The following is a 27,890-nucleotide window of genomic DNA, read 5'->3' on the forward strand; positions in this document are numbered from 1 at the left end:
TGTTAACAGCCTTAACTATCATTCTTGGACTTGATAGATTATGCAAGAAATACTTTTTTTAAATTTTTGCAAGAAAGGATTGTTTTTCTGGTTGCCACATTGTTTTTTCTTTTTAAAATAGTGATTCATAAAGCTTTGTACTTGTAAGGAACAGAAGGATGTTAACAGCCTTAACTGTATCATTCTTGGACTTGATAGATTATGCAAGAAGTACTTTTTTTTAATTTTTGCAAGAAAGGATTGTTTTTCCGGTTGCCATATGTGCCCATTTTTCAGTATTTCTATAGACAGGTTCAAATAGCAGGGAAGGAAAGCTATGGTGAAGGGATGAGATGCATTGATCTGTTGCTTGTGAAACTTTCAAAACTTTCAGTCTTCCACCTTTCTGTGTGGCCAGCTTAATCAAATGGGAGACAGAACTGATCAATCTCAATTGAATCAGTAATATCTTTTTCTTTGTGAATTTCATTTTAGGGAAACAAAGCCATATTCTATTATTGTCTTCATCTTAGCTCACTTACTCCCTCTGCTGAGAGTAGCAGTCACTGCCAGGATTCCCAGGCAGAGCTGCAGTAATTTTCAAAAATCTGCTGGTGAACAGGAATGTAAAATAAGGCCAGGCCCCTCTTTGAATTCTCTTTCCGCTCATGCTCTCACATATCATGACTACCAGCCCTAGTAAAAGCTGCAGTCTATTATGAGAAGCAACAGCTCCACATCGTATTGTCACAGAAAGCTCCTTGATACGTCATCTGGCTGTGACTTGCTACCTTTCTCGAGTGGTACAGACAGGACGTCGAAATCAGATGCCAAGCTCTTCAGACACTGAGACCATGATTTCAACAGCTCAAAGACAATTAGCAGGCACCACAGTGGACCACTAATTTTATATTCCCATCCATTCACCGATTTAATTAATATAATAGAGCAGTCATCAGTAAATGGTTATAGAGAAGGCTTCTGATGGAAATTAAGAGAACTTCATTTCCACTGTTTACTTGCTGTAATTTAAAAATGCATTTCACCCACAATTCAGTATCTTTAGAAACAAAATTGGAGTCTCAAGCACTGGTTCTGCTTTGGACTGGGTGTATTTGGCCAGCCTGTCAGCCTTGTCCTGCATGTCTAGCAGTGTGCTGTTACCAAGAAACATGTTTCAGAAAATAGGTATGGCATAAAAATATAAAACCAGGGACTTTCCTGGTGGTCCAGTGGGTAAGACTCCATGCTCCCAATGCAGGGGGCCCAGGTTCGATCCCTGGTCAGGGAACTAGATCCCACATGTATGCCACAACTAAGACCCAGTGCAGTCAAATAAATAAATAAATATATTTTTAAAAAACAATAAAAATATAAAACCAGCAGTTTCTTTTCTAAATATTTGTATAGGCCACAAGCATGGGGGAAAAATCTGTTTAAACACGCTGTCCTTTAGTAATCCTGTGTCCTCTTACCTTTTCCCTAAGGCTGAAATATATGCATTATCCCCCATTTCACAGGAAAGGAAACTGAGATTCCTTTCAGACAGTGGGAAGGACAAAGGATGCACCTTACAACTGAGTCAGCCTTCTTTAAGCAGCCATCCCAAGAGTGCCACACAATCACTCCTTTCATCTCAACCAGAACTTCCGTGGCCACTCCATGCAGGCATGCGAGGCTGGGAAATGCAGTCTTAGAGAGGGTCACATTGCTGCCCCAAATATAATTGAGGTTTAATACTGAGAAATAAGAAGAATGCATATCGAGTGGCAAGTCACTGTCTCTGCCATAGCTCGGAAAGAATGAGTCTCCTCACAATCTATGTCTTATGCCTTCCCAAACCATATAGGCAAACGACGAAAATCCAATCCAAAACCCCTTGTTCTGAGTGAAGCTAGAAAGCAGTTAATGATCTACAGACTACCTCAGGTCCTCCGGCTGCACCTTAAAAGATTCAGGTGAGCTTGCTCTGGGGCGTCCCAGGTGGCTGTGAGCTGTGGGAATAGCTACTTCAAAGGCTTTGGCGAAGGCAGATGTCTTCTTCGGTGTTGGGAGGAGAAGCCTGTTCCCTAGAGGCCTCACGCTTTCCATGGAGTGTATGGTTCATGCCCAGTGAAGCAAGCTGATGTCGGGGGCCAGGACTGGGCTTCTGCTCTCATGGTCCTATTTAATCAGCTAGCCTGCACTTGGGTGTCTGTGCTTGAACATTTCCTAGCCTCGCTTGGGCTTTTATAGATTCATCTTCAGAATAAAGTATGAGATAATCTGTGAAAAGGAGGGCAGGAGGTAAAGTACAAAAAGAGTATTGCCTGAATTGCTTGTTCAGGGATTTCTAGTTTCAGAGAACATGCAATATTCACAGGAAATATATGTGAACATTGATTACCACTGTCTTGTTGTGAAAGAAAACCAAATCCAGAAGGTTAAATTTTCTCCATTCCCTGTTTTACCTACCTCTGTCTCTGATCACACATGCCATTTCTTACTAGTAAGAAGTTTATATCCATGTTCTAGGTGGTCTGGCCGTAATCACCGAGAGAAGATTGGGGTCCATGTCGCCTTTGACCAGGTATTAACCATGGAACCTTACTGCTGCAGGGACATGCTCTCCTCTCTTGACAAAGAGACCTTTGCCTATGATCTCTCCGCAGTGGTCATGCATCACGGGAAAGGGTTTGGCTCAGGACACTACACAGCCTATTGCTACAACACAGAGGGAGGTGCGTGCGCTTTACTCTGTGGGGTGGGGGACACAAAAAAGGGTTGGTTTGTCCACATTTCATTCCTTTTATTTAATCTATAGGGGGATATTACATACATTAAAATCCAGTGGAAAGAATTATGAAAGATGGATTCAAATTTTGGATATATCACTAAGTAACAACATTTGATTGTTCTAAGAATTGACAGGAACTAACATGTAAAAGTGCTGAGCACCGTGTCTAGTATGTAATGGTCAGTTAATGTTAGAGGTTATTGTTGTTACTAATACTTCTGCTGCAGACTTCAGTTTCATTCTTGGTTTTGCAGAAACAGTATGACCCATCTAACTTCATGGAATCTCACTAGCCTCAGCTCATAACAAAGCTGAGGACATTTACTGAGCACTTACTAAAAAGGCCCTTCCCAAGGAGCCTTCAGTCCTTGCCCTCAGAGCAGAGCCTCCCAGCTACTGCGCTGAGGCAGGTGGGCTGCGAATGTGTTTTCAGTAGTGTACCCATCGTGAACCCCTCAGCCCTTGGGGTAGCCAGAGGGAGCCTGTAAAAAATAACTTTTTATTCCTTCTAAGTGTTCCTTTATCACTTCTATTTACACTCCCCCTCTCCTCCTCCTCCTTTTCCCATCTCTTAGCCCCCAGTCTCCTGTCTTTGTAGAAAACCCTAATGGGCAGTGAAGAAGACTGAATGAAATGAAATGAGGACAAAAATTATAGTCGGTCGATACTGCAAGCAGTATTGTGGTGGGGCTTGCGGGGTTAAAACCAGTGGTTTCAGGGAAGTCTGTTGGTTTCATTTACTTTTCTCTTCATCCACCACCAACAATCAAGGGTTGGATCTATTCAGAGCTCCTCTGTCCCTTTCCTCATCTCCTTGTTTGCCTGGTGACTGAAATATAAGTTGGGTAGTCATTTTCTCTCTTTCTTTCATTTGGTTTCCTAGGTTTTTGGGTCCACTGCAATGACTCAAAGCTGAATGTATGCAGTGTCGAGGAAGTGTGCAAAACTCAAGCCTACATCCTTTTTTACACTCAAAGAACAGTTCAGGGCAATGCAAGAATCTCAGAAACCCAACTCCAAACTCAGGTGCAGTCCAGCAACAACGATGAGGGCAGACCACGGACCTTCCCCTGAATGGGAGGCACGTATCGAGGACTGGCTTGCATTTAAACTATTGGTTTCTATACATCTTTCCTCGTATAGGAAATAAGGTTTACTGCAGGAACAGATTACTAGGTTTGCGTCACTGGGTCTAGAGCAGAAGGTGCCAGGTGACTCGTGTGCTATCATAAAATTTGTAGCAACTTTCTTTTAAATGGGTTTAGAAATTCCCTCCTTCGTTAAAACAAATCAAAAGGAGTAACTTCTATGAAGACTCTTTCATCAGCTGCTTCTGAATATAGAGGGATCCGGGTGGAGGGAAGAGGGAGTGAATTGGTCATATCCAGCCATGTTCTATTACATGATTCCCCTGCTAATCAGGACTCCTTGCAGCACCAGAAGAACCCTCCTGATGTGAGCAGCCCTCGACAGAGCACGCAAGGAGGGGCCCTGGGCTGGCAGCTTGCTGGATAGGATTGGTTCCAAGGCGGAAGGTGAAGTCTAAGGATTTTTTCCTACAATGGAAGTAGCCCTCAAGGGTTAAAAATCTGCAGACTTCCTTTTTTAGGGGATAGCAGTTGAAGAATGGAATGAGATGCATGGAGGAAATTTCTCCATGTGAAATGGGAGGTTTTTCATGTGTCATACTCTCCCTGGCTGCTGCTGTCATTTAATCATACCACATCTTCTGAGATGGCATGAACATCCCTTCATTCTAAAGAAGGAGTCAGTTCACATGGGGAAGCAAGAAACTGGTACATGACATGTTCTCTGTGGCACACTGAGCCTAAGGGCACTCCTGGCTACCTAGTTCTGTAGCAAATCCCTGGTTCAAGTCTAGGGCAAGCACATAGTTTGGTTTAAATTGGTCTTTGGGTCAGTTGTCTGAGGCCTTCTCAGAACTCAGTTAGGGGGTGGGGGTGGGGGGATAGCCAGTGGTCCAGGGCTTATCTAAATGCCTGTCACCCATTTCACCTTGGTGCAGCATGCAGCTTTTCTTAACCTGCAGCTTATTTCCTGTTCATAAGATGTGGGAGCTTTTGCTTTTCTGAGGCTTAGGAATCCTCCTCCTGTATGTCTGAACAGTTTATTGTTGACAGTCCTGGCCTGTTTCCTCCAAAATCTGCTAATCCCTACTGTTTCTTTACCCACCCACACTCAATCCATCAGAGAAAAAAGCAAGAGTGCCCTGTCCTTAACTCCAGTGCTAGTAAAATAGATCTTTCTTTTTTAAACTGGGTCAGTTTCTAAGTGGCATGAAATTGCCCAGATGGAAACTCTCTGCCCTATCAGGCACCACTGAACTTCCCTTCTCAGTCCTTCGCTTAGACTCACTAGTAAAAGTGAATGCAAACCGTAACTCTCACTGTGGGAGTGCTGCAGCCCGCCTCAGCCTGTCACTCTGAATGCTCATCTTTTGACTGAGTATGTCATATTAACATTTCAATTCAGGTAGAAGTACAGTTGCCACCTGAAGAGGATGGATGTGAAGGGAGTTTGGGGAGGGATGGGAAGTTGGGAAAAGAAAGGCTAAAGAATGAGAGTCAAAGGTTTAGCGATATTGAGGAACCACATTTCCCAAGCAGATCTGTAGCATTTGCTGTTGACCTCTTTTGAGATGAATTCTCCCATAGGACCTGCCAGACAGCACTGAGACTTGGAGGAAATCAGACAGAAAATGGCTCACCCTGATAAGGAAGAGGAGTGACTATATTTTAAATTAAACTTGCTTTTTCCAACACTGTGAGGTTTCTGTAATATTTAGCTTTTATTTGGAAGCGATAGCGTATGGCATTTTTTATGCTATTTGGTTTATATTGTCTACTGCAGGCTTCTTTGTACAAGCTTGGCCCGGGCTTACCCTCACCTGGACACTGTTTTAAAGTGTCACAGCTGCCCATGCTGTCAGAGGCTCTGATGTGAGGCTGTATCCTCTAGATCCACATTTTTAAGTTGACATGATCGGTGATGACTTTTGGTGGCAAGAGAAAAGCGCATTAACTCAAAAAAACCCAAGGAGAGTAAAAAGGGAAGGAAAATATAAATTGTGCCTCATCTTTCATTGAATGCTATATTTATTATTCTAGAAAAAGAGAACTTACAAATGGAGAAGTACTAATAGAGCATGTACTTCATCCCTCAGGCTGTCCAGGGGAAAATAAGAAAAATAAACATCTAATAGAAAATTAAAAGATCTTCAAATTTAATTCTTAAAAATAGTTTTATACCAAGTATTAAGGATTATTAAGCAAAGGACTTTGTAAAATAAGTGCTTAAATTAGCTGAGCACACATTGTATCAAATTAACAAAATCATTTAAAATGAGTTGGAATAGAAACCAATACCTCAATGAGCTGCACACACTTGAAGGTGCCCCTGCAGTGAGACACCTCAGGTACCCAGAGGCAGCAGCACTAGACGCTGTTGAGAAGTTAGTATTTATGGAGATTTTAATTAAAGAAAAGAGTTTCCTGCTGCATAAGCCAATGGCTGTTGTGAGGGAAATGTCCCTTTGCCTTTAATTTATTTACATACTGGAAGTAGATGAATTTCTTAGTTGCATCTTACTTTAAGTAGAAACATTGTAAAGAGAAGAAAATAAGAACCGGGTAGAAGTTGACTAGATACTGCCAAATCAAACCCAAGATCTCCTAACTGAACCTTACGAGCCTGCTTCTTTCCCAGACAAGTAGTTGGAGTCCCGTTCTAGGAACCCTTTGTAGTTGGCTGGTGTGTTTACTTTTTGCTGTAGCCAGCCAAGGTGAATGCACCCTGGCCCCTCAAAAAGGATTTTACCTCAATCTAGCTTGACCCTCATACTTGTGGTTGCCTCTGAGAGCATCCATGCTAGTGTGTGTGTTTTTTTTTAAAAAAAAAAAAAAAAAAAAAAAGATTAGGAATGCCCTCAAATGGCCAAGAACTGAACTCTTATTTAAAGGTGGGCAGACCTCTTGCCTGCTTTGATCCAGTCCCTCTCAGGCTGATGGGGGCAGTGCCACACTGTAAAGAACTTCCAGATGTCTCTTACAATGTCATGAATAAAATTGGAAACTACAGAAGTGTTAATGTGTCCTATGGACTCAACAGCAGAGTTTATTTTTGTTTTGAATGGCAAGGCTTCTAGAGCCATTGACTGTATGAGTTCCCCGCTCAGGCTATGCTTACAGTCCCATCAGAGTGCAAGAACTAATGAGGTGGGTTGACTGCAGTGGAGCATGGCCCTAGCCAGGTCCCAGCGTAAACACAAGAGAGGTCAACAGTAGTACAGAATGAAAACCTGGTTGGGTGTTTGGGGTTGGGATGTGGGTGGGCAGGGAGGGAGAAATGGAGTTTGTTTTACTTACTGATAAAGCTTTGTGAACTAATTTTATACAATTCATAAAATTTGGTGCCTTGTACCCAATTATGGTTTGCATGGGATTGAAAAGATTAAGGGAAAGGATTCCTTCTTGTCATTTCAAGTGGCAAATGGATCTGTATAGTGTAAAGGACATTTGGTGTCAGACTTTTTAAAAGCATTTCATATCTTGTGTGTGTGAAAGCAAATTATTCTTACCAGCAAGTTCTGAAATTTTAATTGTAATATCCAAAATCTTTGTGTTTGATTATTCATCAGTGTGTCCTTTTCAAGGCAGACTATGTACCCCATTCTTTTTTTACCACCCCTTTTATGTTCCAATCATTAGCTCAGGCCTTTTTAAAATCAGGCTGGGAGGGCTACCCCTTCCTAAACATATACTGTATTCCTACCTGGGATTATATCTTATAAGTGGAAGGGCTGCTTTTCCAGCTGGTTGGGAGAGCACAAATATTCAGAGGAAGGTCTTTTAGTTTTTCTAATGCTGGGCAACGTATGGTAGAAGTCAAACAGAAACGGTTCCTCCTGAAGTGGTACCTTCATTAGTTCTGAAGTTCTTTTGCACAAAATTTCAGGAAGCAGTGTAGAACACAATACCCTATATGTGAACCTTTAGATTGTAAGGCAAGCCAGTGCACTGTGTAATATGCAAAAAAGAAGGCTCAAAGAACCTGTCCCAGCTCCCCAGCCCCACTCCCTGGCAGCTGCTGACTGGGATGGTGCCGAGTGGCTGTGGAAGGGGAAAAGACCCAGCCTGCTCACCTGCAGGGCTATAAACACAGCATGTTCCTTTTACTCCCACCTTAAGGTTTCCAAGACTTCACCAAAGGGTGTTTAAAAAGCTTACCACTCGAAGCACATATAATAATTGGATCCCTCAGCCTAATTAGGTGAGGGGGTTGTATCTTTGGAATAAAACCTCCCATGGCCACTTAGTTTCTTTACCAGGTAAGTATGAATCTCCCTGGTGGTTCAGATTCTTTTTTGAAGTTAGCACTAAAGCTGAAAAGCGCCTTCTGAATATGACTGTGAGTTTAGTTTATATCTTCCACGTTTAAATTCACCATTTTCTTGGTCTAGGGCTTTGACTTTAACCACTGTGTACTCAACCCAAACACTGCTCTAAGTACACCACAGCCACTAGAGCATTGAAGCGAATGGTCATTTTTGTGGACTTTCTCCATACTGAATTCTGCTGGCATGTTTCTATTTCAGATCTAACTAGGTTGTGTAAGAGATTTTCATAGTACTGTCATACTATGTTATGTGTTTACATCCTGTCACACGGTGTTAACTAGCCTGGGCTAAACACCGTGTGACAGGATGTGAAACTGAATTCCCTTGAGGAGAAATGTGTTGAAATGATGAAAACCAGCACTTTCATTTATGGAATAATTATTCATCAGAATTTGAGGAAATTGTAGATTTGGTAGCTTTAATCTGCAAAATTCTTATCACTTTCGGGAATTAAGGCAGTTTAAATGAAACTTTACCTTACCAGCTTTATGGCTTTATAAACCAACAGTGGCACTGTTACTTGAAGCTAAAACATTAAATTTTAAGTGAAACTTGAATTATGCTTTTGGAAGCTGCCATGTCTTTAATTTTGGCCAGATTTTGATTTTTAGCTTTGAAAATTTTTATCAAAAAGAACTGTTCACAATTATGAATAGATCAGGTAGCAGACTTCAAGGATGTACGTTTCACTCCTATAAAGAACAGGAGGTGCTGGTATTTCTAGTGTTAGCGCAATGGTCTGATGCAGGCTGAAGGGATTTAAAAGTTTCCTTCCTGGTCACCATTTGCGGGGGTGATGGCTTTAAACCTAAGCCTTGCTCCACGTATGTTACCTTTCCTCATTAGATATGAACTTGTCAGAGCATCTGTGGCCCCCGTGTAGACTCTTAAAGGATCCTGCCTTCATGTTAAGCCAGCCACAGGCCTGAATTCATACAAGCTCAAACTCCTTCCTCCTGAGAGATGGGACCTCCTCCCTGATTAATGCTCATAAGAGAATGGTGCTTTTCTTTAACATATAAAAAATCTAATTCCCTAACAGCTTTCTTAACCACATTTATGCCAGCAGGATCAAGAAGGACCATTTTATTCTGTTTACCTTTAGTGAACAGATTGCTAGAGACAACACGTGTCAACTAACAATTAGGCCACTGTGGTGCATTTATACTGACCCTCCTTTCCAATTCATGTCCTTTAATCCCATACCAGTTCCGTAAGAGACTCGGCACGGAAAAGTAGTATTTTTTTTAAATGCCTAATAGAGCAAATCAACTAGAAAAATTGCCAAGGGGAGCCTGTCACTATGTCCACACCTTGCTAAGCCTATGTGATTCTTTCCATGCCAGTTCCTTACATATTCCATTTCCAAAGAACCCCACACTCCTGGACAGTGGCACTACCATGAATTTTAGGGTCAGAAAATAATCTATTTCCTTGTGAAGGAAGCAGCTTCCTCAAGCAGTGTCACTTCAGTGCCCACTGCCCAGGCTTACTTACCCCTTGCCTCTACCTGCACCTCACTGCCCTCAAATCCCACTGTACTACAGCAACAATGCCTCCCTGGTGCCTGGAAAACCCACCCGGTGCACTAAAATGCTATGCAACACCAAATGACTTCTTCCCTTAGTACCGCTCAAAAATGGGAATTCCGCAACAACATGCTTCATCCTACGCCAGCATCAGTGAACGGTGGCTGCAGTTTCCTTTTCTTTTTTAATATGAAGCAAACCATCTCTGTTACAATCCATGTTTGGGGCTTGTTCCTGTCTCTCTCGAGTGTGAAATATAAATCATGTTTTTATGATTTTTGTAAGTCTTGACTTTTTACACCTTGTTTTTGTAAGCCGAAGTTTCTTATTAAAAGAATAAAATGGCTGTCTTTGTGTACAGTCTTTATTTGTTAAAATACCATTAGAATATTCCTCAGGACAAGAGCAAAGATCATCCCCTGCAGAAACTTTGGAACTATGTACAGAACTTTACAGAACACAGGACAACACTTTAGCTGAACCCTACCTGCTGACCAGAGAAGGGTGTTCTGAGTGGACTCAGCAAAGAAAAGGAAATCAAGCAGGGAAGCAAAGGTGCCCATCTGAATCAAACTTCGGCCGCCATCAGGGCAAGTCTTGTGACGGTCACAGATCGGAGGCTCTGTTTTTGGAAGGTTCGAGTACAGCACAGGGGTTCCATGTGTCTGCAGTCAGACAACAGGTGGCATTAGAAATGTAAAATCACTAGAGGGAAATTGGTAAGAGACTCATCCCTTGGAACATCTGGAGACACATCTAACTAGGAATAGCCAAGGGTTTTACATCAAGTCTCTTATCTATTATTTTGTGAATAGCTGATATAAATTATTTCTTATCCCAGTCTCTAGGACTCCTAAAACGGGCAGAACATTGGTTAATGCTTACCTTTACGGCTACACCCCAGGCTGAGGTGCCATTAGGTCAATGTCACTCAAATTCCTGGCCAGCCAAACTCCGGCAGCAAAGAGTCCCAAATTGAGGATCAAGTTCCTGGAAAAAATGCATCCCTTTAACCCTGTGGTCACTGAGTCACGTGTCTTTGGTCAGTGAAAGATGGGCTGGGGGGTGGGGGGAAGCTTCCCATCACCACCCTGGAAACCGCCCCCTCCCAAGGCAAAAACACTTTAGAATCGCAAGAGCATCGATCGTTACATAATAGGTTGCCCAAGACCCATATGGTTATTTAAGGTTCGTTTCTACGTCTAGTAAGAGTAGGGTCAAATGCAAAACCCAATTAAGTACTCGTCCAGGGCCGAAAAGCCTGTTGACGTGTTGGCGCCTCCTCCCCCCGGGTCTCCGCGGGCAGAGTGAGATTCTCTAGACAGAGCCCGGTGACTGAAAGGAGCGCTCTGGCCGCACGGGAAACTCTCCCGGTCAAGGACCTCAGCAAAGCATAGCCAGAGCCACGAAAAGGCCGAGATATTGGCGGTGTAAATAATCCGGAGGGCCCAGCCTCGGCGAAGAAGGAAACCTGGCAGGTATGCATACGTGCGCCAAGGGCAGGAGAGCGACCAAGGTCCCGTGCCTCGGTTACCTGCGGAAGTCATTCCTATCGGTGGCGAAGCGGTAGACGCCCCGAAGCCAGTCTCCCACGTTGTCTGGGATTTCGGGAGCTTCATTTGCCGAGCCCGCAGCGATCACGCCGGCCCCACTGGAAGCCATAGCAGCACCCCAACGCTCCGCAAGGTCTCTCACCACGCCGCTTGTCGGCGCCAGCAGATCACGCAACTTCCGGCCTCGCATTTCCGCTGGCTACTCGCCGACAGAGGGCGCAGTGGCTTGAGCTTGGTAAAACGCCGGGAGCGAGAACTCCCGGGCTGCGAGTCCGCGACATCTGCCGGGCAAGGAGCGCCGTCCAGCTCCAACCTCCCCTGGTCGGGTTCCACCTCCGGCTCCCTCCTGGCCTTCGGCTGGCCCACCGCCAGTCACAGGTGGTCTCTGAGTGATCACTTCGTTGGCTCAGGAGGAGGATGCTGAGGATGGGGCTGCCTAGCCTGTGGGGGTGGGGTAGGGTCTCACTCAGCAGGGGATGCGTAGCTTTAAGGAATGGGGCTCCCCAAGAGTCTCCATGAAAAGTCATAGAATGCGCGGGCTAAAAGGAAGCACTCCAAATTTGTCATTTCGCCGCCTCTCCCAGCCATGGGCCCTGATGGCGTTCAGTCTAGGATTTTTATAGGGGGAGGAGAGTTTTGCTCTCTCACCGTACAGATTACCTCCCCAGCCACCCTTTCTCCAGGCCGCGCCACTAGCAAATGGTGCAATGCTTCCTGGAGGTGTCGCTGTCCCCAGCTTGGAGATTGCCGGGGGTCTCCCAGGGCCGGGGAAGGCGCTGGCCTAAGAAAAAGCCTTCGGGTTCCGATTCAGAGGAAGAGGAGCAGGTGGGGCAGGAAGCGTCCTCCTTGGGATCAAGAGGAGTCTCTGGGCAGCCCTGCTCTTGCCCTTTGGGTGTCTCCTCCTGGTCCCCAGCTCTACACTCCTGCTCCGGGCTGGATCCAAGCATCCCCCTGTGGGTTTCCAGACTGGAGCTGGCGGCAGTAGCGAGAAGGGCTGCCCGGGAGATGATCGCGGCATTCCGCGGGGCGCGGTGCCCATCTTCAAATCCGCCGATCTCCGCCTCCCCTGTTCCGGGCCGGGTCAGAAACGCCCATCTCAGAGCCGCGAGTCTCCCTCTCCCAGATCCGGGCGGGGCGGCCGCCAGAAGCCAGTCCCAGTCGGGGCCCAGCCTCCCGCCCCGCCCCCGGGCCTTGCGCGCCGCCGCGGTGAGTCCTCTCCCGGCTCCTCGCCCCTCCCCGCCTCCGCCCAGCAGAGGGCGGCCGCGGCCCCAGCCCAGGAGCGAGTCCCGCGCCGCAGCCTCAACCGCGGCGCGGGGTGGGTTCTGGAGGCCCTCGGAGCGCTCCGGCCAGGGACGCGCGGTGAGAGCTGCGGGCCCCGAGGCTCGGGTCTGGGGGTGCGGTGGGGGGGACGGGGGCGCTGCTGGAGGGGCGGGACGGCGTGGGACCGGGACGAGGGTCCCAGCCCGGGAGAACCCCCCCTCAGCCCAGCCCAAGCCGCTGCCCCCTTCCCCTTTGATCTGCACCTTCTCCTCCCTTACCCGGGGACGCCCTGCCTTCCACTGTCGGGGCCGGACTCGAGCCGGCATCCGAATAGCGTCTCTCAAAGCAGCTGGGGCAGCAGGGGCCGCCGCCCAGCAGGGCATAACGTCCCCCGCCCAAGGGCCCGGCGCAGTCCTGGCAGCAGAAGTGGTTCTCGTGCCAGCGCCGTCCCTCGGCCTCGGTGCAGCGGCGGGAGAAGATCAGCTGGGAGAGGGAGAGGGGAACGGCTCATTCATTCATTCACTCATTCATTCATCCAGTAACCACGCCTTATACCCAGTTGACGCTAAAGCACGTCTACAGACATTCCCATTTGATCTACTCAACCACTCTCGGATGCGGGGAGGGCTGATTGGCTTAGCCAGGGTCCCCCAGCTAGCAGGTGGCACAGCCTGAAGAAGTGCGACCTGGGTCTCCTGGACGCCCAACCCAGGGTTCCGTGCAGCCTCTTGTGCGGACATTGAGGGAGTTCCTCGCAGGAGCAGGCCCAGCACTGGGCACCCGATGTACTGAGATGAACGTCTGTCTAAGAGTTCCCGCTCTGGAGAAGTCCTCTCAGTCCAAGAAAATTTGGGAGACTCTGCTTGCGGTGAGGGAGGGCACAAAGGCAACGAGTCCCAGGTGCCCAGAGCTCAAGTCAGAGCAAAGGGAATACAAAGTTCCCAGGCTGGTTCCTAGTTCTCTGTTCCCCACTCCGTGGTACTGGAAGAGGTGTCCCGTTGCATCTGCCGCGTTGGACCCTGGGCAGACCCCCTCCAGCCCCTCCCCTCGAGGCTGTACCTGGTCACAAGCCGGGCAGCGCGGCCGCAGCAGCTCTGCGTGATGACGGCCGCAGTAGAGACGCCCATCGTGGTAGAAGTAGATGAGGTTTATCAGGGCCTGGCCACAGGCCTGGCAGGCAAAGCAAGCCCGGTGCCAGCAGCGCTGCTCTCCTGCCCGAGCTGTGAACACTCCGTACTCCCCTGGCCTCAGCCGCTCCCTGCACTGCGGGGTGCGGGTGCTGCGCTGGTCAGAGGCCACACAACCCTCCTACCTTCTCTCCTGGCTCTTGCATCCCAGCCTCAACCTAACTGTTCTCCCCATATTCTGGCAAGCCCACCTCCACCGCAGGCTCCACGAAGAACCCCTAAATTTGGTTTCCCTTTTTCCTAAGCTTTGCCAAACTGTCAATCCCCAAACCCCTTTTCCCCCTCCAGAGTCCCAGAAGCCAGCCCCTTCTGAAGAAGTGAGAGGGCAAAGAGGAGGAAGGGGAATATTGGGGGGAGGGTGCTACATACCTTTTCACAGGTGCATTCTTCAAGCTTGGGAGGTACTAGGCGGGCCACCCCCTGTCCCAGGGCCTCCCGCCTCCGCTGGGCACAGAAGAGCCGCAGCTCAGCCAGCTCCTCCTCCCCAGGGGCCAGGCAATAGCGCTCCTGCAGAAACAGAGGTCCACTGTGACCGGGAGAGCCCCAGCAGGCAACGTTGAAGTTTGACTGGAGAGGAGAGGTTTAGCTGCTGGGTCAAAGGAAGGTTGTGAAACCTCAGGGAGGTGCAGGAGATAACAGCACAGAAGGGTACTGAGGAGAGGGAAGGAGGGAAAGAACTGGCATAAGTCCACCTCCGTCTCACTCCCCCCACCCCAGGAATGGTGATCGCTCAGGTCCTGACAGCCCTACAGTACTTAGCCCATCTCCATATATTTAGATCCTGGCTCCCAATGAGCTGTAGCTTAATATCACTTCCCACTGTATTTTCCCTATTTATTCCATATTCTCCTGCCTCGCCTCCCCAGCTGAACTGTAAGCCTTTAGACTGGGCACACAGAGGCCCTCAATAAATACTTAACCACCATACTCTCTACATTTGTGCATTCCATTATCAGTTTCAAAAGCTGGTCATGTCCATTTTCTCATTTGCTCTTCAACTAAGCATTGTGGTGGGCAGAGCAGATGTTACTGCACCCATTAAGTAGTTGTGAAAGCTCAGGCTGGGGGTGGGGGATGACTTCCCCCAATTAGTGGCCAAGCTAGGCCTTAAATGCATGTCCCCTGCCTTTTGGACCAAACTTCTTCCCACGGTAAGTAAAGAAAGGGAGGCAAGAGAGAGGAAAGCTGGGGAGAGGGAGACCCACATCGCTGTCCTGTGGAGGGAGCTGCTGCAGGAGGGTCCGGAGTCCAGGCCAGCTGGGGGCTTGGTTGGTGTCCAGGCCAGGGTTCCCCAAGCTCAGGACTTCAGGATCCTGAGGAAACGCAGCAAAAGGAGAGAAGCAGAGCTCGGCTTTTCCTTCCTTCCCCTTGTTTCCTTCCCTCTTCATTGCCACCTCTTCACCAATCTGGAACAACATCCAAGCACCCCCCTCCATTTGGAGGATCCTCCTTCAAGATCACAAGGACAACTGATCCACTCCCATGTTTATGGTCTGATTGAGGCAGGTCAGGGGGGGCACACTGCAAAACAGCTTCCTTCTTATGCTTGAAATCACCCCTTTCACTCCTTAGGGGCAAAGTCCCTAGGTTCTGCTTTGACAACACAGACCCCCTAGGAGAGTATTCATGTATTCATGTGGATAAGCTTAAAGAAGTTGAACCCCTGTGTCCTGAGAGGGCTGTAGGGACAAGGATTCCTGCAAAGAGAAGGGGCTGCAAGAAGTTGGGCACAAAGGCTAACTACCTCCCACTCGGTGGAAATGGGAAGAGGTCCAAAGGATGGAGGGGATGTTGGTCTCAGAGGGAAGGGCAGGACCCCTACCACCTGAGCAGAGGTTTCCTCAGGGTCCTCCTCTGGCACGTGACCTGGGTTGCTGTCTGAGTTGACTGGTGGATTTGGCTCCGGAGGGGTCAGCCTCTCCCCTCGGTGGGGCGAGCCAGAGTTCAGCAGTGACATTGGTGGCAAAGTCTGCACAGAAAACAAGACGCCTCCCATTTATTGGGCCACGACAGTGTGCTAGGCAGGCTAAATGCTTTCTGGACGTTATCTCCTTCAGTCCTCCCCACAGCTATGTGAATCAGGTGGTATTCTTATCACCATTTTACAGATGGCCCAATTGAGGCTTGGAAGGCATACATGGTCTGCCCAAGGTCACACAGCTAGTAAATGGCAGAGCCAGATCTTGAGGCCAAACCTTTCAGCTCCAGAGTTTCTGAAGCTCAAACTCGGGGGTCTCCCAAGATTGGGATGGAGGAAACAGGAGGCCCATAGTGGAGGGAGAGGGCATTTTGCCTTTCTGGTGAGCCTTTGGGTAGACTGGCCCCTTGTTCCCCACCTCCCCTGCCACAGCTCCCACCACTCCTCACTGTACACTCAGCAGTACCCAGTGAACCTACTTCCTCGTCTCTCCCTGCTTCCCCGCTGCAGGCTTGGGCTGGGTGAAAGGATCACCTCACCGGGAGGCCCTTCTCAGCCTATCCAGCCTATACCAACTCTCCTTTCCCTGACTCCAGAAATAAGTACAGTGGGTGCCCCAAGATTTAGCACCTAACGTTTCTCTTTGCTCCCTGTGTCTCTCTCAGCTCCTCATCTAGTCTATCAGCTCCTCCAGGACAGACAAAATCCTGTGCTTCTATCTCTAGTGGCAACTTCATTGGATAATTCTAAGTGCATCTCTTCAGCCCTCCTCTGGGCAAGCCCTGGTATGGCCACAGTATCTTGGGGATAGGAGGTGACTACTGAAGTAGAAAAGGGATGGGCCCTGCCCTCAAGGAGCTCATAGTCTACGGGGTAAGGCACAGATGAAACCAGGCAGGATGGGGCCAGGGTTCTGGGCAGATATACACAGCACCCTAGGAAGAAAAAAAAAACAGAGTAAACTTTTCTAGAATGTTTACCCTGTGCCAGGGACTTTTCCAGCATGTTACATAATATAGTCCATCTTCACAACAACCCTGTGAGGTAGTTTCTATTATCCCATTTTACGGTTGAAACAAACAGGTTAAACTTGCCTGAGGTCACATTAGAAGGCTAAGGGAAGCTTTAGAGGAGGAGGTTGCCTTTGAGAGCTGGGTTGGATTCTAACGGCAGCTGGGCACAGGAGGGCATCACCAAATCCCTGGCCTCTATAAGACCCAGCTTTGGGGCTGGGAACAGGGTTTGGACTGTGACAATTATAGTGTTTCCCAGCTCGGAGCCCCGCCCTGTGCCACCCTTCCCTGCTTCCTGGCTCCACACCCATCTGCTTCCTTCCTGTTCTGTCCCTCAGATCAGGTTTCCTGTGGAAGGCAGCCAGGATGGGCTGTTCACACCCAGGGCCAGGAGTAGCCACTTCCCCTAGGGCTCCAGGAGGCAAGAGATGCTTGGGGGAGGGGGTGGGCATCGAAGCAGGGTATCTGGGGCCCCAGAAGAAACTTGCACCCCTCTTCCAGATTAGTTCTAGTTTGCATGAAGTCATCCCACACAGGAACAACACTCAGAAATCAGTCTTCACCCTTCACCCTCATCCCCCCAGGGAGGCATAACTCCACGTCCACTTAGCACTGGACCCCACTTATGTGCTGGATTCCTTCCAGAATTCCCCTCCCCCCTTACAAAAGGGACAACACTGAACCCCCTCCCCGCCCCCCGCGCAGGTGTAACCAGTCTCAGGAGTTCTACCTTCCCAACCCACCCCTGCCCTGAAGGGCAGAGTCTAGAGATTGGGAAGTGGAGGGGGAGGGGGAGGGTGTAAGGGATGGAAGGTTTCCCGGGACAGTGAGAGGAAGAAGGAGAAGAGAAGTGTCTGGTCCCGCCAAGTGCCCTCTCGACAGATCCCCAGTTTTTTCTTGGGCATGTGGGGCCCACCTCCGAAGTGGGAAGCGGTGTGGTTCCCGAGTCACCTGGGGTTCCCAGTCTGGCTGCTGGGAGTTTAGGGGAAGGGAAGGAACTCCGCCGGGGTCTCACCCTCGCTGCGCGCTGTTGTCCGGGCAGTTCTGGACAGACCCTGGCGTCAGGCCCTTCACCCAGTTCCCGCTCTCAGGTCTCGATACCCGCCTCTGCCCGCCCCGGGAGCGCGCCTTCCGCTCCCACGCCCCCCGCGGGCCCTGCCAGCCCCTCCGGGGCTGGTAGAGCTGGACGGGGGGCGGGGCCTAGAGCTGCCGACTGAAGGAAAGCATTTGAGGGATCTCGGGTGGAAAGTGTGCAGGTTCCACTGCCTCCGTGCCCATGGGCTTAGCACTGGGACCGCGTCCCGGCGGGCGCGGAGCAGACCCTCGGGAGCCATCGTTATGCCGGGTCCTCAAGCACTCGCGGAACAGAACGCCTTTCGGAGCCCTTAGGTCCCCCCAGACCTTCCTTCTGGTCTCCTAGCCCCGCCCCTCTCTGTGTGGCCCCACCCCCACCTAGTTCCCTCCCCCTTGTCCCCAGCCCCTTTCTGGGGTCCCTAGTCCTGCCCTTCTTCCTTCCATCCCTTCAGGCTCCTCCCCCAATCTTTCGTGTTTCTCCCCCGCCCCGCCCGCCGCTCGGGTACATTTTCTGATCCTGGGAGTGGAAACCTTTGGTCCTACCTCTGGTCCCCCTCAGCCCCGCCCCTAGCCCCGCCCCCGCCCCAGGCTCCGCCCCGCCCCCGCCAGGCTCTCTCAGTCACTGGCCCTGAGCGCCCTCTGGCGTCTGCGCATGCTCCCTGCGCCCTACTGCAAAGTCCTCCAAAGGGACCTTCTAGGCTGCGCGCCGGTCACTCCCGATCGGGTCCGCCCGCCCGCAGCGTCTCGTCTGTGCTACCGGTGACCTCTGACCCCGCCGCCACGGGGCGGGGAGGCCTTAGCTCCGGGCGGGCGGCGGCTGCTGCAGCGGGACCCGGGAGCGGGGCCCGGCGCCGCCCGGGCCGCGGGGCGATGTGAGTCGGGGCGCGGCGGGGCGGGGGCGAGGCGGCTCCGCCGAGGCCGCACCGCGCCGCGCCGCAGTCTCCACTCCCTCCCAAGGAAGCCCCGGGCGGGCGGGCGGGCGGGCGGTGGAAACCCGGGCCTGGGGGCGGGGATCCAGAGACAACGGGCGGCCCTGACCTCCCCTATTCCTTCCCGGTATCTAGAAATTCGCCTGTTACCTAAATCTGTCTCTAAGCCCCCAGAACCACCCCACCCCCACCCCCGGACACACCTTCATGTGTCCTGGAGCCCTCAGAACCCCTCACTCCTGCAAATTCCCCTGATACGCTCACAGAGCACCATTCTCTCCTGGATGCCCCCAAATGCTTCCACCGCCCTGAAATTCCTCTGAGTCTTCATGCCCCCCATTCTCCTTGCACCGTGCTCAAGTCCAAAAAATTTGTCCACATTTCCCTGATCCCTCTCATACGTTTTGAGTCCCTATAACCTCAAACTCCCACCCCCAATCCACACCTGTCTCAGACCAGCGACCCCTCCTCCTCCCACCCGATGTAACCCCCCTCATTGGGCTGTCGTGATATGTCCTGGTATCTTAAAGAGAAGTGAAGGGGACAGGAAAAGGTGCAGCGCCCTCCCCCATCTTGCACCCTGTAGTTCTTGGCTTCACCCCCAGACTCCCTGTTGGTGGCTCAAGCCCCAGTATTTACCCAGCTGTCTGCCTTTAGGCTGTGCATACCTTCCTCATCCTGCTGCCCCCTTCCAGAGAGTGAGTAAGCCAGACCAAGAGGGTAGGGGTCCTTTTACCTGGGAAGTGTCCAAGGATGCAGAGCACCAGGGGCCCTGGGAAATGACATTGTTTTTCCAGAGCAGGAGGGTGGGATTTCAAGGATCTCCAGGGTACTGGCTTGTCGACTTGTCCACCTAGGGCTCAGATTACTGAAATTTTGATTGATTGTTAGCATTTATGTTAACTTTTAGGCCTTTCAGAGTTTGGAGAACAGAAAATCTATCAAGCTTCCACGTGTGAGATTAAAGGAGCTTGTCCTAGAAGAGGAAAATGTTGATTTAGCTATGTTTGTCCTACAAACTTACCTCTAAAGGTTATTGAAGCTAGAAGTTCCACAGTTGACAGATGTTTCCCTTCAAAACTAAGGCCTTGGGGTGGGAGTTGGGGGTGGTGATGGAGAATCTACTTGGCAGACTCTCCCAGATACTTAGTAGCAATAAAAAAGACTACTGGTTTCCTGAATCTTAAGCCATTGCTCTTTCTAATACATCTTAGTGTCCTTTATTTATTTATTTTTTTTTTTGCGGTACGCGGGCCTCTCACTGCTGTGGCCTCTCCCGTTGTGGAGCACAGGCTCCGGACGCGCAGGCTCAGTGGCCATGGATCACGGGCCTAGCCGCTCCGCGGCATGTGGGACCGGGGCACGAACACGTGTCCCCTGCATCGGCAGGCGGTCTTAGTGTCCTTTTGAGAAAGCTCTCTGTAGAGTTCAAGTTCTCAGCAAAGGTAAGGTGGTGATCTTGGTATCGGTTTTAACAGGATTCAGGTGGGGTCTAGAGGTGACTTAAAATGTCCTGGGCTGCCTCAGACTTCAAAGTCACTGATGCGAGGGGAGTCTGTCCCTCTCAGGGCCTATGGGGCTTAGAATTTGTGGTCCCTTTGCCCTTGATCTCACTTCCTTCATTGGTGTTTCTATCCCATTAGGGCTGGAACAGATATCCAGGTGGGATGGACTGACGGCAAGTCAGTTTCATTAACAATTGGGGGTGAGAATGGAAGGTTTCCACTAACCTGTGGTCTCTGTCTCCTATGCTAGGTGAGCCCCAGGTATGTCCCAGGGAGATCCAGGTGACTTCTCTGCAGACTGCTTGCCATGACACCCCACCAAGAACAGGGGGAATAAAGTGGGGGTCCTTCCCCATGCCCCTCCCATGGTCAGCTCCCCGATGGCCTGGGTGAGGTGAGAGCTGCGTATAGGAGCCACTTTTCTGGAGTTTTCCAAGTTGAGAGGAGTAGAGGGTGCAAGTCAGCATTGTTCAAGGCTTTACACTTTCAGCAGGAGTTCTAGAAGGATATCTAATCCTGCTGATTCATTTCTTGCAGAAAGTTGCAAACCCATAACTTCTGGTTGGGAATCGGCCCATGTGTTTGCTTGCTCCCTTAGGTCACTGTAGCCTGGTGGTATCACCTCCATCCTAGGCACAGGCCCAACTGTTGTGACCTCTAATTCGAGTGCCATAATCCTTGAGGAACAATCCAGATATTAAGGCCTCTGTTCTCCCCTTTGGACAAAGGGGAGCAAACCCAGCGTTTCTTTTTTTAATGAAGAAATACCAACTCAAGGTTATCAAAGTAGTGCTCTGTTTTAAATGTTCAGTCTTCTGAGTGTATCTCTTGACCATAACGTAACATCTCATTTGAAGAGAACATCAAAAAGATAAATTTGAGGTGGATGTTGGGATGGTGGTGAGGAAAGAAAAGAGAGGATTTGGATGATGTGGGAGGAGTGAAGTGGAAAAGGAGGAACAAGGAGAAAGGTCCAGGCCAAAGTGTCTGGGACTCCCAACTACAGTTTCTTCACTGAATCTGGAGGAGGGCACTGGACTGGCACCCAACTCCTGATGCAGGTCACTTCATCTGGGTCCCTACTTTTAACCATGCTTTTCCTGCTGCCCAGGCTGCCCTTCCCTATCATTACATCAGTCAGAATCCTACATACTTCTCAAGGTCCAGATCAAAAGTTGCCCCTAAGAAGCTCTCTCCATCCCCCCATCAGCATTAATCCTTAACGCGTCCTAACTTGAATTAATGTTTATCCAGTGTGTGTCTGGCCCTGGATTGAGAATGTGAATTCCTTGAGGGAGGGACTGTGAGTCTTAGACAGAGTAGGTGATAAAAACGAGGTGGTTCGGCCAGAGTTCCCCAGAGCAGGGCTTTTGGGAGCCGACCTCGATGACCTTCCTGTCCCTTGTGTTTTTCCCTAGGGCGGGCCGGCTGCTCTGACACCATGGGGAGCTGCTGCAGCTGCCTGAACAGAGACAGTGTCCCAGACAACCACCCCAGCAAGTTCAAGGTACCCACAGCCCCCTCCTCTCCCACATTCCCAGCACGGCCTCCTGGGCTCGGCCCGAGCTGTCGAGTTGCTTCAGCCTCCCTAGAGAAGGTGAAATGACTGGCTGAGGTTGTGGGCTTCGCAAGCTCAGGACCTCTGAGCAGTACCAAGGAAAACGGGCTCAGGCCACTGCCTTTTTTGTGGCTCTTGGTATTACTAAGAATGAAGAAATGCTGCAATAGAGTAGCAGAGATTGTGCTTTCAGAATGTTCACTCCTGTCCGTGTATCTTTGTAACTTTACATTATAACTTTTCGGAGAAAACAACAAAAGTCTGTATTTGTGAATTAACATGTGTCAAGTATTTCAAACAGTGATTAACACATGTTAAGCACAGCATTAGTGTTTGCTGTTTGCTTTGGGAAGCTGAGGCCGGGCCCAGTGGACCTGTGTGCACCCCCGCCTTGCTCCTTCCACCTCCCTGTAGGGGGCGCCCCCTCCTCACCCCGGCATCTTGAGGCCCAGGTTTCTCCTGCTCACCAGAAGAGGGAGCCCTCAGCAAGGTCCTGCAGTTGGGGAGGTGGTGGAGGGCCTTTATATTTGTTCTGCTTGGGTTTGACACTCCCGGGGTCTTAAGATTTTGAACTTACAATAGAACCTCTTCTCCCATTAACATCTGGACCATTTGGGGTCATGGACCATTTGGGGTCATCTAACTGCACGTCTAACCATCTGACCTTGGGGGTCGACTAGCCACCCCTCCCCTCACTGCCCAAATGACAAAACTAAGGCCTAGGGAACTGTAGTGGGTCAGTGGCACTGCTTCATCCGTGTCCCGGTAATCGTGTGGCATTCCCAGTGGCTCACGGACCTGGACACACTTGTTGGACTCACCCATTAACCCTTCTGTCCCCTGCCCCTGCCAGGTGACAAATGTGGATGATGAAGGGGTGGAGCTGGGCTCCGGAGTGATGGAGCTGACGCAGAGCGAGCTGGTGCTGCACCTGCATCGGCGCGAGGCTGTCCGCTGGCCTTACCTCTGCCTGCGGCGCTATGGCTACGACTCCAACCTCTTCTCTTTTGAGAGTGGCCGCCGGTGTCAGACTGGCCAGGGTGAGTACCAGCCCCTGCCTCACGCTGGGATGGGGGCTTGTGCGCCTGGGACAGGTATTGGGGCTGGAAGTCGTAGCTTGAGGGACAGTGGGGAAGTCTGTCCACTTGGCAGGTGTTGCCCAGAGAAGGGAAGGGTCGTGGCCAAGAGCACACAGAACTAAGTGGACTCCCAGGCCAGTGCTTTTTCTCTTCGATCATTGCAACTCCGGCCTGGGTGGCTCTGTGAGGTCATTTGTTGCACAGCCCATGGGAAGGAGCCAGTGCTCCCAGACCTGGGAAAGCAAGCGATTCCTCCTCCCTCTCTTACTCTAGTTTCAGGCTCCCTCTTGCCCCCTAAGTAGGAACAAACTGAGCCCCAAGTCGTATACCCTGGTTCCTGTGTATAATGAAAGGTCAGGCAAGAGCTCTGGCTGCCTTGGGGCTGTGTGGCGTGGGAATGATAGATTTGGGGAGGTCCGTGGTATACAGAGTAACCCTCACGAGGTTAATCTTTGTCTCCTGTCCCCTGTGGGTGGTGCAGTGTGATGTATTCTGCCTTCTTCCCCTTTCTCCCTGAAGCCAGAGGTCAGGGAGGGGTGGGCTGCTCCATGAAGTCAAGGCCGGGGCCAGCCAGGGCTCTTTGAAGGGGTCACATGGTCTGGGCCTTCTCTGAGGACACAGGCCTAAGCTCTGCTAGAAGGAATGCCACAAGGGATCGTGTTCAATGCAGTGCGGAGGTGTGACTGCAGGGATGGAATGAGCAAAGCTCCTCTGATGAGGCCATCAACACAACAGTGTGTCTCTGCGCTTGTACTGGCTGGGGGAGCCCTCCCCCCTGTGCACCTTACCTTTGGAACTCATGAGGCAGAAGCAGTTAACGCTGGCTGAGCAGAGAGAGGGGAGGAAGGGGCCTCTCTGCTCCCGGTGGTGATTAATCCACACTGGAGATCCCAGAAGAGCTCCCTAGGCCCCGACACAGGGTTCTTCTAAAACTCCAGGCTTTCCTAACCTTTTCTAAGCTCTTGACATATCTTGGAATGAGCTATAATAAATAGAATAGAATGAGGAAAGACTAGCCCTATTTCTTCCCCTCCTTTCTATCCTTCTCATCCCATTCCTGCAGACCTCACACCCCAACCTAGTTTGCCTTGTTTGGAACATGCCCATGTACATCCCAAGTGGCTTCCCCTGAGTCCTGGGTCCCACTGTTACACAGGGGGAGTGCAGAATCCCAGGCCGGCCCAACACCCCAAGAGCATCTTTGGATCCCCGGAGTCATGTGTGCTCAGCCCAGTCCTGCTGTGGCAGGACCGTGAGTTGCTGCCTTAGAGTTTGAGGGGCTGTAAGGCTGGCTGCGTGGAGGAGCCACATGGTTGCCTTGCCATATTTGTCCTGTAGCTAGTCAGCCCATCCTTCCTTTCTGCACCAGACTTCAAGCTCCATAAGGCCAGGGGCCTATGCACAGTAGACGGTCACTCTCTGGCCTGGCACTGGACTAAGTATGCAGTGAATAAGCAGTGAACAGGACAGACCCTCCCACCCTCAAGGAGCTTAGAGGCTGTTGGGCACAGAGCTGAGGGCTGGTGCCCTGGCGGAGCTCATTTTTCTGGGGAGTAACGGGCGGCGTGTGAGGTGGAGTGGCCACTCATCTGACACTGTCCCTTCCGCTTTGATTTTTTACTTCGCTTCCCTTCACCCTGGTGCACACACATCCTTATGAAAAGGATTTAACCTCGGAGGAATGTAGCTGAAGTATTAGATCTTAAGATGGTGGTAATGGATAGAGTGTGTTAGGGTGGGCCGCGGGGGCCTGGGGCCAGCTCCTCCTGTGGCTCTTAGACTTTGGAGGGTGCTGGGGAGAATGCTCAGTGTGAGGGCCTCTCCCACCCCTCTGCAGGCCTGGGACTGGAGGTCAGGGACTTGTCTTGAGCTCTGTGCATCTGTTCAGCCTCTCTAGTCCTTCCCTTTAGGACACAGGGTCAGAGGAGCCTCATTTCTTCCTCTCCTTCTTCAGGGATATTTGCATTTAAGTGTTCCCGGGCCGAGGAAATCTTCAATCTCCTCCAGGATCTGATGCAGTGCAACAGCATCAATGTGATGGAAGAGCCAGTCATCATCACCCGCAACAGCCACCCGGCTGAGCTCGACCTCCCTCGGGCCCCCCAGCCTCCCAGTGGTGAGGAGACCTCCCCCACCGCCTCAGCACCCCAGTGCACACGCACATGCACGCACAAGCATAGCCCCGGGAAGCACCAGTCTCGTAGGCATGAGTCAGGCAGGCAGGCGAGGGGATGGCTGGGTGAGCCAGGCTTCCAGGACCGCCTTCCATCATCCGACGACGCCTAGGGATGGATAAGTCCTGGCCTGGGCCAGTCAGGTGCCTCAAGCGGAGGCTGGTGAGTCCGGGGCCTTGTATTGATGGATGGTCGGGGAACAGACAGGAAGACGTTGGGTTTCCATGGAAACGGCAGTCTGGAGCTGTTTTGGCTTCCTTCCTTCTGGCTACCGGATCGTACGCCTATACCTTTCCTGATGGCTTATGCAGGCATCTCTGCCCACAGCTGTCTGGAGAGGTTCCCACAATTTCTGCTTGTTCATTCACTGAATCACACTGAGCACCTGCTCCGTGTCTGGCACTCCATTGGCTGGCCCGTGGGGGACAGAAGAAATAGGAACACAGTCCTTGATTTCGAGGGGCTTCCCTGGAGCTCAGTGGCAGAGCTGGAATGAGGTGAAGGGTCGGTCCAGTGACGACAAGGTGTACCTGAAGTGTTTCAGATAAGGCTGTGATGGGGAAGTGGGGTTCAAGCGGAGCTGTGAGGGAAAGGGCAGGGTTTGGAGAACAGATACAAGGTGAAGATAATGGGGGACTGCCAGTTCAGCGGGGCTGACCCCCTGGGGGCCTTGGGAGTGTCTCCCCTCCGCTTGGAGGAGTCCCAGGATGCCACACACACGGTTGCAGGTAGTTGCCAGGTGGTTTAAGGACCCCCTTGTCTCCTGTGTGCCCAGCTCTAGGCTACACCGTCTCCAGCTTCTCCAATGGCTTCCCTGGCTGCCCGGGAGAGGGTCTGCGATTCTCAGTGCCCCGGCGCCCCTCGACAAGCAGCCTGCAACACCCCTCGTTTGGGGAGGAGTCCACCCATGCCCTCATTGCTCCCGATGAGCAGGTGAGCAAGTGGCTGCCCGGCGTCTTCCTGTGGGTCTGGGTGGGGGTGGGGGATCGGGAAATATGGCACCTCCTCCCAGTGAGGATCACGAGAGGGAAGAAAGTTGATAGAGTCCCTTCCTGTCCCGAGAAAGGGAGGCAGCTTCCCTGGAAGGCTAGGAGGACAAGGAAGAGGAGGAGACTGCAGCTCCTTCTCCCTGTGCTTCTCTTCTCTCACCCTGTCCCCTGTTCTCTCCTTCCTCTCTGCCCTCGGACCCTCCTGCCCTTGGATTCTTTCCCCCCAGTCCCACACCTACGTCAACACGCCAGCCAGTGAGGATGAGCGCCGCAGGAGCCGGCACTGCCTGCAGCCCCTGCCTGAGGGCCGGGCGCCCCTTGCCCCGCAGGCCTGGGGCCCCGAACAGCGGGACCCGCAGGTGTTCCTGCAGCCGGGCCAAGTGAAGTTCGTGTTGGGCCCCACCCCGGCTCGGCGGCACATGACCAAGTGCCAAGGCCTCTGCCCCAGCCTGCATCACCCGCTCCACCACGACAATAACAACGAGGGCCCTTCCGAGTGCCCAGCCCAGCCCAAGTGCACCTACGAGAACGTCAGTGGGGGGCTGCGGCTGGGGGCAGGCTGGAGACTGAGCCCGGAGGAGCCGGGCTGGAATGGCCTCGCCCAGCGCCGGGCCGCGCTGCTGCACTACGAGAACCTGCCCTCCCTGCCCCCCGTGTGGGAGAGCCAGGCCCAGCAGCTGGGGGAGGAGGCCGGGGATGACGGGGACTCGAGGGACGGGCTTACACCCTCCTCCAACGGCTTCCCTGAAGGCGAGGAGGACGAGACCCCACTGCAGAAGCCCACCAGCACCCGGGCTGCCCTCCGCAGCCACGGCAGCTTTCCTGTGCCACTGACCCGCCACCGAGGCTCCCCGAGGGTCTTCAACTTTGATTTCCGCCGGCCGGGCCCCGAGCCCCCCAGGCAGCTCAACTACATCCAGGTGGAGCTGAAGGGCTGGGGTGGAGACCGCCCCAAGGGGTCCCAGAACCCCTCAGCCCCCCGAGCCCCTGTGCCCACCACGCACCCTGCCCGCAGCTCAGACTCCTATGCTGTGATTGACCTCAAAAAGACCGTGGCCATGTCCAACCTGCAGAGGGCTCTGCCCCGCGACGATGGCACCGCCAGGAAAACCCGGCACAACAGCACCGACCTGCCTCTGTAGGGACGTCCCTCCACCCGCCTGGCAGCCTCCGCCTCCCGCTCCTGTGCTCCGAACCCGCACGCCCGGGGTTGGGGTTGCTTCGCAGAAGGGCCTGCGCTGGCCGGAGTCCCCAAAGGTATCAGCCACTGAGTCTCCCGGTCTCCTCTACGAGTCGGGGGGACAGAAGAGGGTGACCAGGTGAGGAGGGAGCCACGACGTAAACTGTGAAGGGCCCCGTGATTGCATTTCGCACCCTCTCGTTATGTCATCTGTCTCGTCTGTCGTCTGTGTGTTTTTTTGGTTGAAATTTGGAAACATTTTGTACCTGTTGATTTTATTTATCAGTTTATTTTTCTATTTATTGTTTTAAATGTAATTTAACATATTTATTATTAATATAATTATTTTTAAATTCTGGCTTGGTGGATGATGTCGAATTCTTAGGGAGTCTTTCCTGGCATGGTGCTGGTGTGGGAGTCGGGGAGGCCTAACAGAGGTAGGGGTTTCACTCTGGGAAATTTGGGGTGACTGTGGTTTTTGTGACAAGTCATGACCATTTCTTTTTCTCCTCTGAGAAGCTGCGGCCCAGACTGAAAGTTGCCAGGGGTGGCTGCTCTGTCAAAGTAAAGTGACAGGACAGCTAGAGTCCTAGATGCAGAAAGGGGAGCTGTAAGGAAAGCTACCCTGATGAGATAAAACCCTGACTCTCTGAGGTTGGCAGTGTGTGGGGGAAATTGGGTGGTGGGGGGCCCTACACCAGATTCACCTCTGGAATCCCTCACTGAGTCTCCCTTCTGCCACCAGGTGGGTCCCGTTGGGCACTTAACTGC

General features: G+C 51.5%; 4 protein-coding genes across 8 annotated transcripts in view; 2 read left to right on the top strand and 2 right to left on the bottom strand.

Moving 5' to 3' along the window:
• The window catches only part of USP49 (ubiquitin specific peptidase 49), a 41,484-nt gene extending 31,438 nt beyond the window's left edge, over nt 1-10,046 (top strand). Inside the window, exons 4-6 of one of the 2 annotated variants that reach the window (XM_022581881.3) lie at nt 1,829-1,937; nt 2,494-2,699; nt 3,639-10,046. In XM_022581881.3, the coding sequence (XP_022437589.2) occupies nt 1,829-1,937; nt 2,494-2,699; nt 3,639-3,829 (506 nt within the window). In that variant the 3' untranslated portion in view covers nt 3,830-10,046. The remainder of the gene's footprint in view (nt 1-1,828; nt 1,938-2,493; nt 2,700-3,638) is intronic. The other variant, XM_089918754.1, reaches the window with a different exon arrangement.
• Nucleotides 10,047-11,453, bottom strand: TOMM6 (translocase of outer mitochondrial membrane 6). Its single transcript, XM_022581889.3, has 3 exons — nt 11,235-11,453; nt 10,586-10,690; nt 10,047-10,365 (listed from the first exon to the last, which is right to left on the bottom strand). The coding sequence occupies exons 1-2, from the start codon at nt 11,441-11,443 to the stop codon at nt 10,594-10,596; spliced, it is 306 nt and encodes a 101-aa protein (XP_022437597.1). The 5' UTR covers nt 11,444-11,453; the 3' UTR covers nt 10,047-10,365; nt 10,586-10,593.
• Nucleotides 11,454-11,945: 492 nt separating this feature from the next.
• PRICKLE4 (prickle planar cell polarity protein 4) lies at nt 11,946-18,186 on the bottom strand. 4 transcript variants are annotated; one of them, XM_030759534.2, is made up of 7 exons: nt 17,647-18,186; nt 15,523-15,669; nt 14,906-15,013; nt 14,070-14,207; nt 13,573-13,776; nt 12,792-12,996; nt 11,946-12,319 (listed from the first exon to the last, which is right to left on the bottom strand). In XM_030759534.2, exons 2-7 carry the CDS (start codon nt 15,655-15,657, stop codon nt 11,946-11,948), a joined length of 1,164 nt encoding a protein of 387 aa, XP_030615394.1. In that variant the 5' UTR covers nt 15,658-15,669; nt 17,647-18,186. The 4 variants fall into 4 exon arrangements, with proteins under 4 accessions (XP_030615394.1, XP_030615383.1, XP_030615390.1 ...); XM_030759523.2 differs by having other exon boundaries at nt 15,523-16,553; nt 17,647-18,184; XM_030759530.2 differs by lacking the exon at nt 17,647-18,186 and adding an exon at nt 17,548-17,622 and having other exon boundaries at nt 15,523-16,553.
• Nucleotides 18,187-21,557: 3,371 nt separating this feature from the next.
• Nucleotides 21,558-27,477, top strand: FRS3 (fibroblast growth factor receptor substrate 3). The gene is made up of 5 exons (XM_022581878.2): nt 21,558-21,646; nt 22,551-22,737; nt 24,731-24,892; nt 25,726-25,883; nt 26,167-27,477. Exons 1-5 carry the CDS (start codon nt 21,581-21,583, stop codon nt 27,079-27,081), a joined length of 1,488 nt encoding a protein of 495 aa, XP_022437586.1. The 5' UTR covers nt 21,558-21,580; the 3' UTR covers nt 27,082-27,477.
• The last annotated feature ends 413 nt before the right edge of the window (nt 27,478-27,890 follow it).

This window comes from Delphinapterus leucas, chromosome 10, assembly GCF_059928025.1.
Source record: "Delphinapterus leucas isolate spDelLeu-1000000601 "Yukka" chromosome 10, BTC_Dleu_Yukka2, whole genome shotgun sequence".
Classification (NCBI taxonomy): Eukaryota; Metazoa; Chordata; class Mammalia; order Artiodactyla; family Monodontidae; genus Delphinapterus; species Delphinapterus leucas.

What these genes read in the sequence shown, in the direction of transcription:
- TOMM6 (XM_022581889.3), bottom strand. Translation starts at nt 11,443, where the DNA reads ATGCGAGGCCGGAAGTTGCGTGATCTGCTGGCGCCGACAAGCGGCGTG. An exon ending in GATAGGAATGACTTCCGCAG is followed by an intron (nt 10,691 to 11,234) that starts GTAACCGAGGCA and finishes CATTTTTTCCAG; the next exon opens with GAACTTGATCCTCAATTTGG.
- PRICKLE4 (XM_030759523.2), bottom strand. Translation starts at nt 15,696, where the DNA reads ATGGGAGGCGTCTTGTTTTCTGTGCAGACTTTGCCACCAATGTCACTG. An exon ending in TCCCTCCACAGGACAGCGAT is followed by an intron (nt 14,208 to 14,905) that starts GTGGGTCTCCCT and finishes CTGTTTCTGCAG; the next exon opens with GAGCGCTATTGCCTGGCCCC. An exon ending in GGAAGGCAGGGCGTCCCCGG is followed by an intron (nt 12,320 to 12,791) that starts GTAAGGGAGGAG and finishes GGCCCGGAACAG; the next exon opens with GGGAGGCGGAGATCGGCGGA.
- FRS3 (XM_022581878.2), top strand. Translation starts at nt 21,581, where the DNA reads ATGGGGAGCTGCTGCAGCTGCCTGAACAGAGACAGTGTCCCAGACAAC. An exon ending in ACCACCCCAGCAAGTTCAAG is followed by an intron (nt 21,647 to 22,550) that starts GTACCCACAGCC and finishes TGCCCCTGCCAG; the next exon opens with GTGACAAATGTGGATGATGA. An exon ending in TCATTGCTCCCGATGAGCAG is followed by an intron (nt 25,884 to 26,166) that starts GTGAGCAAGTGG and finishes CTTTCCCCCCAG; the next exon opens with TCCCACACCTACGTCAACAC.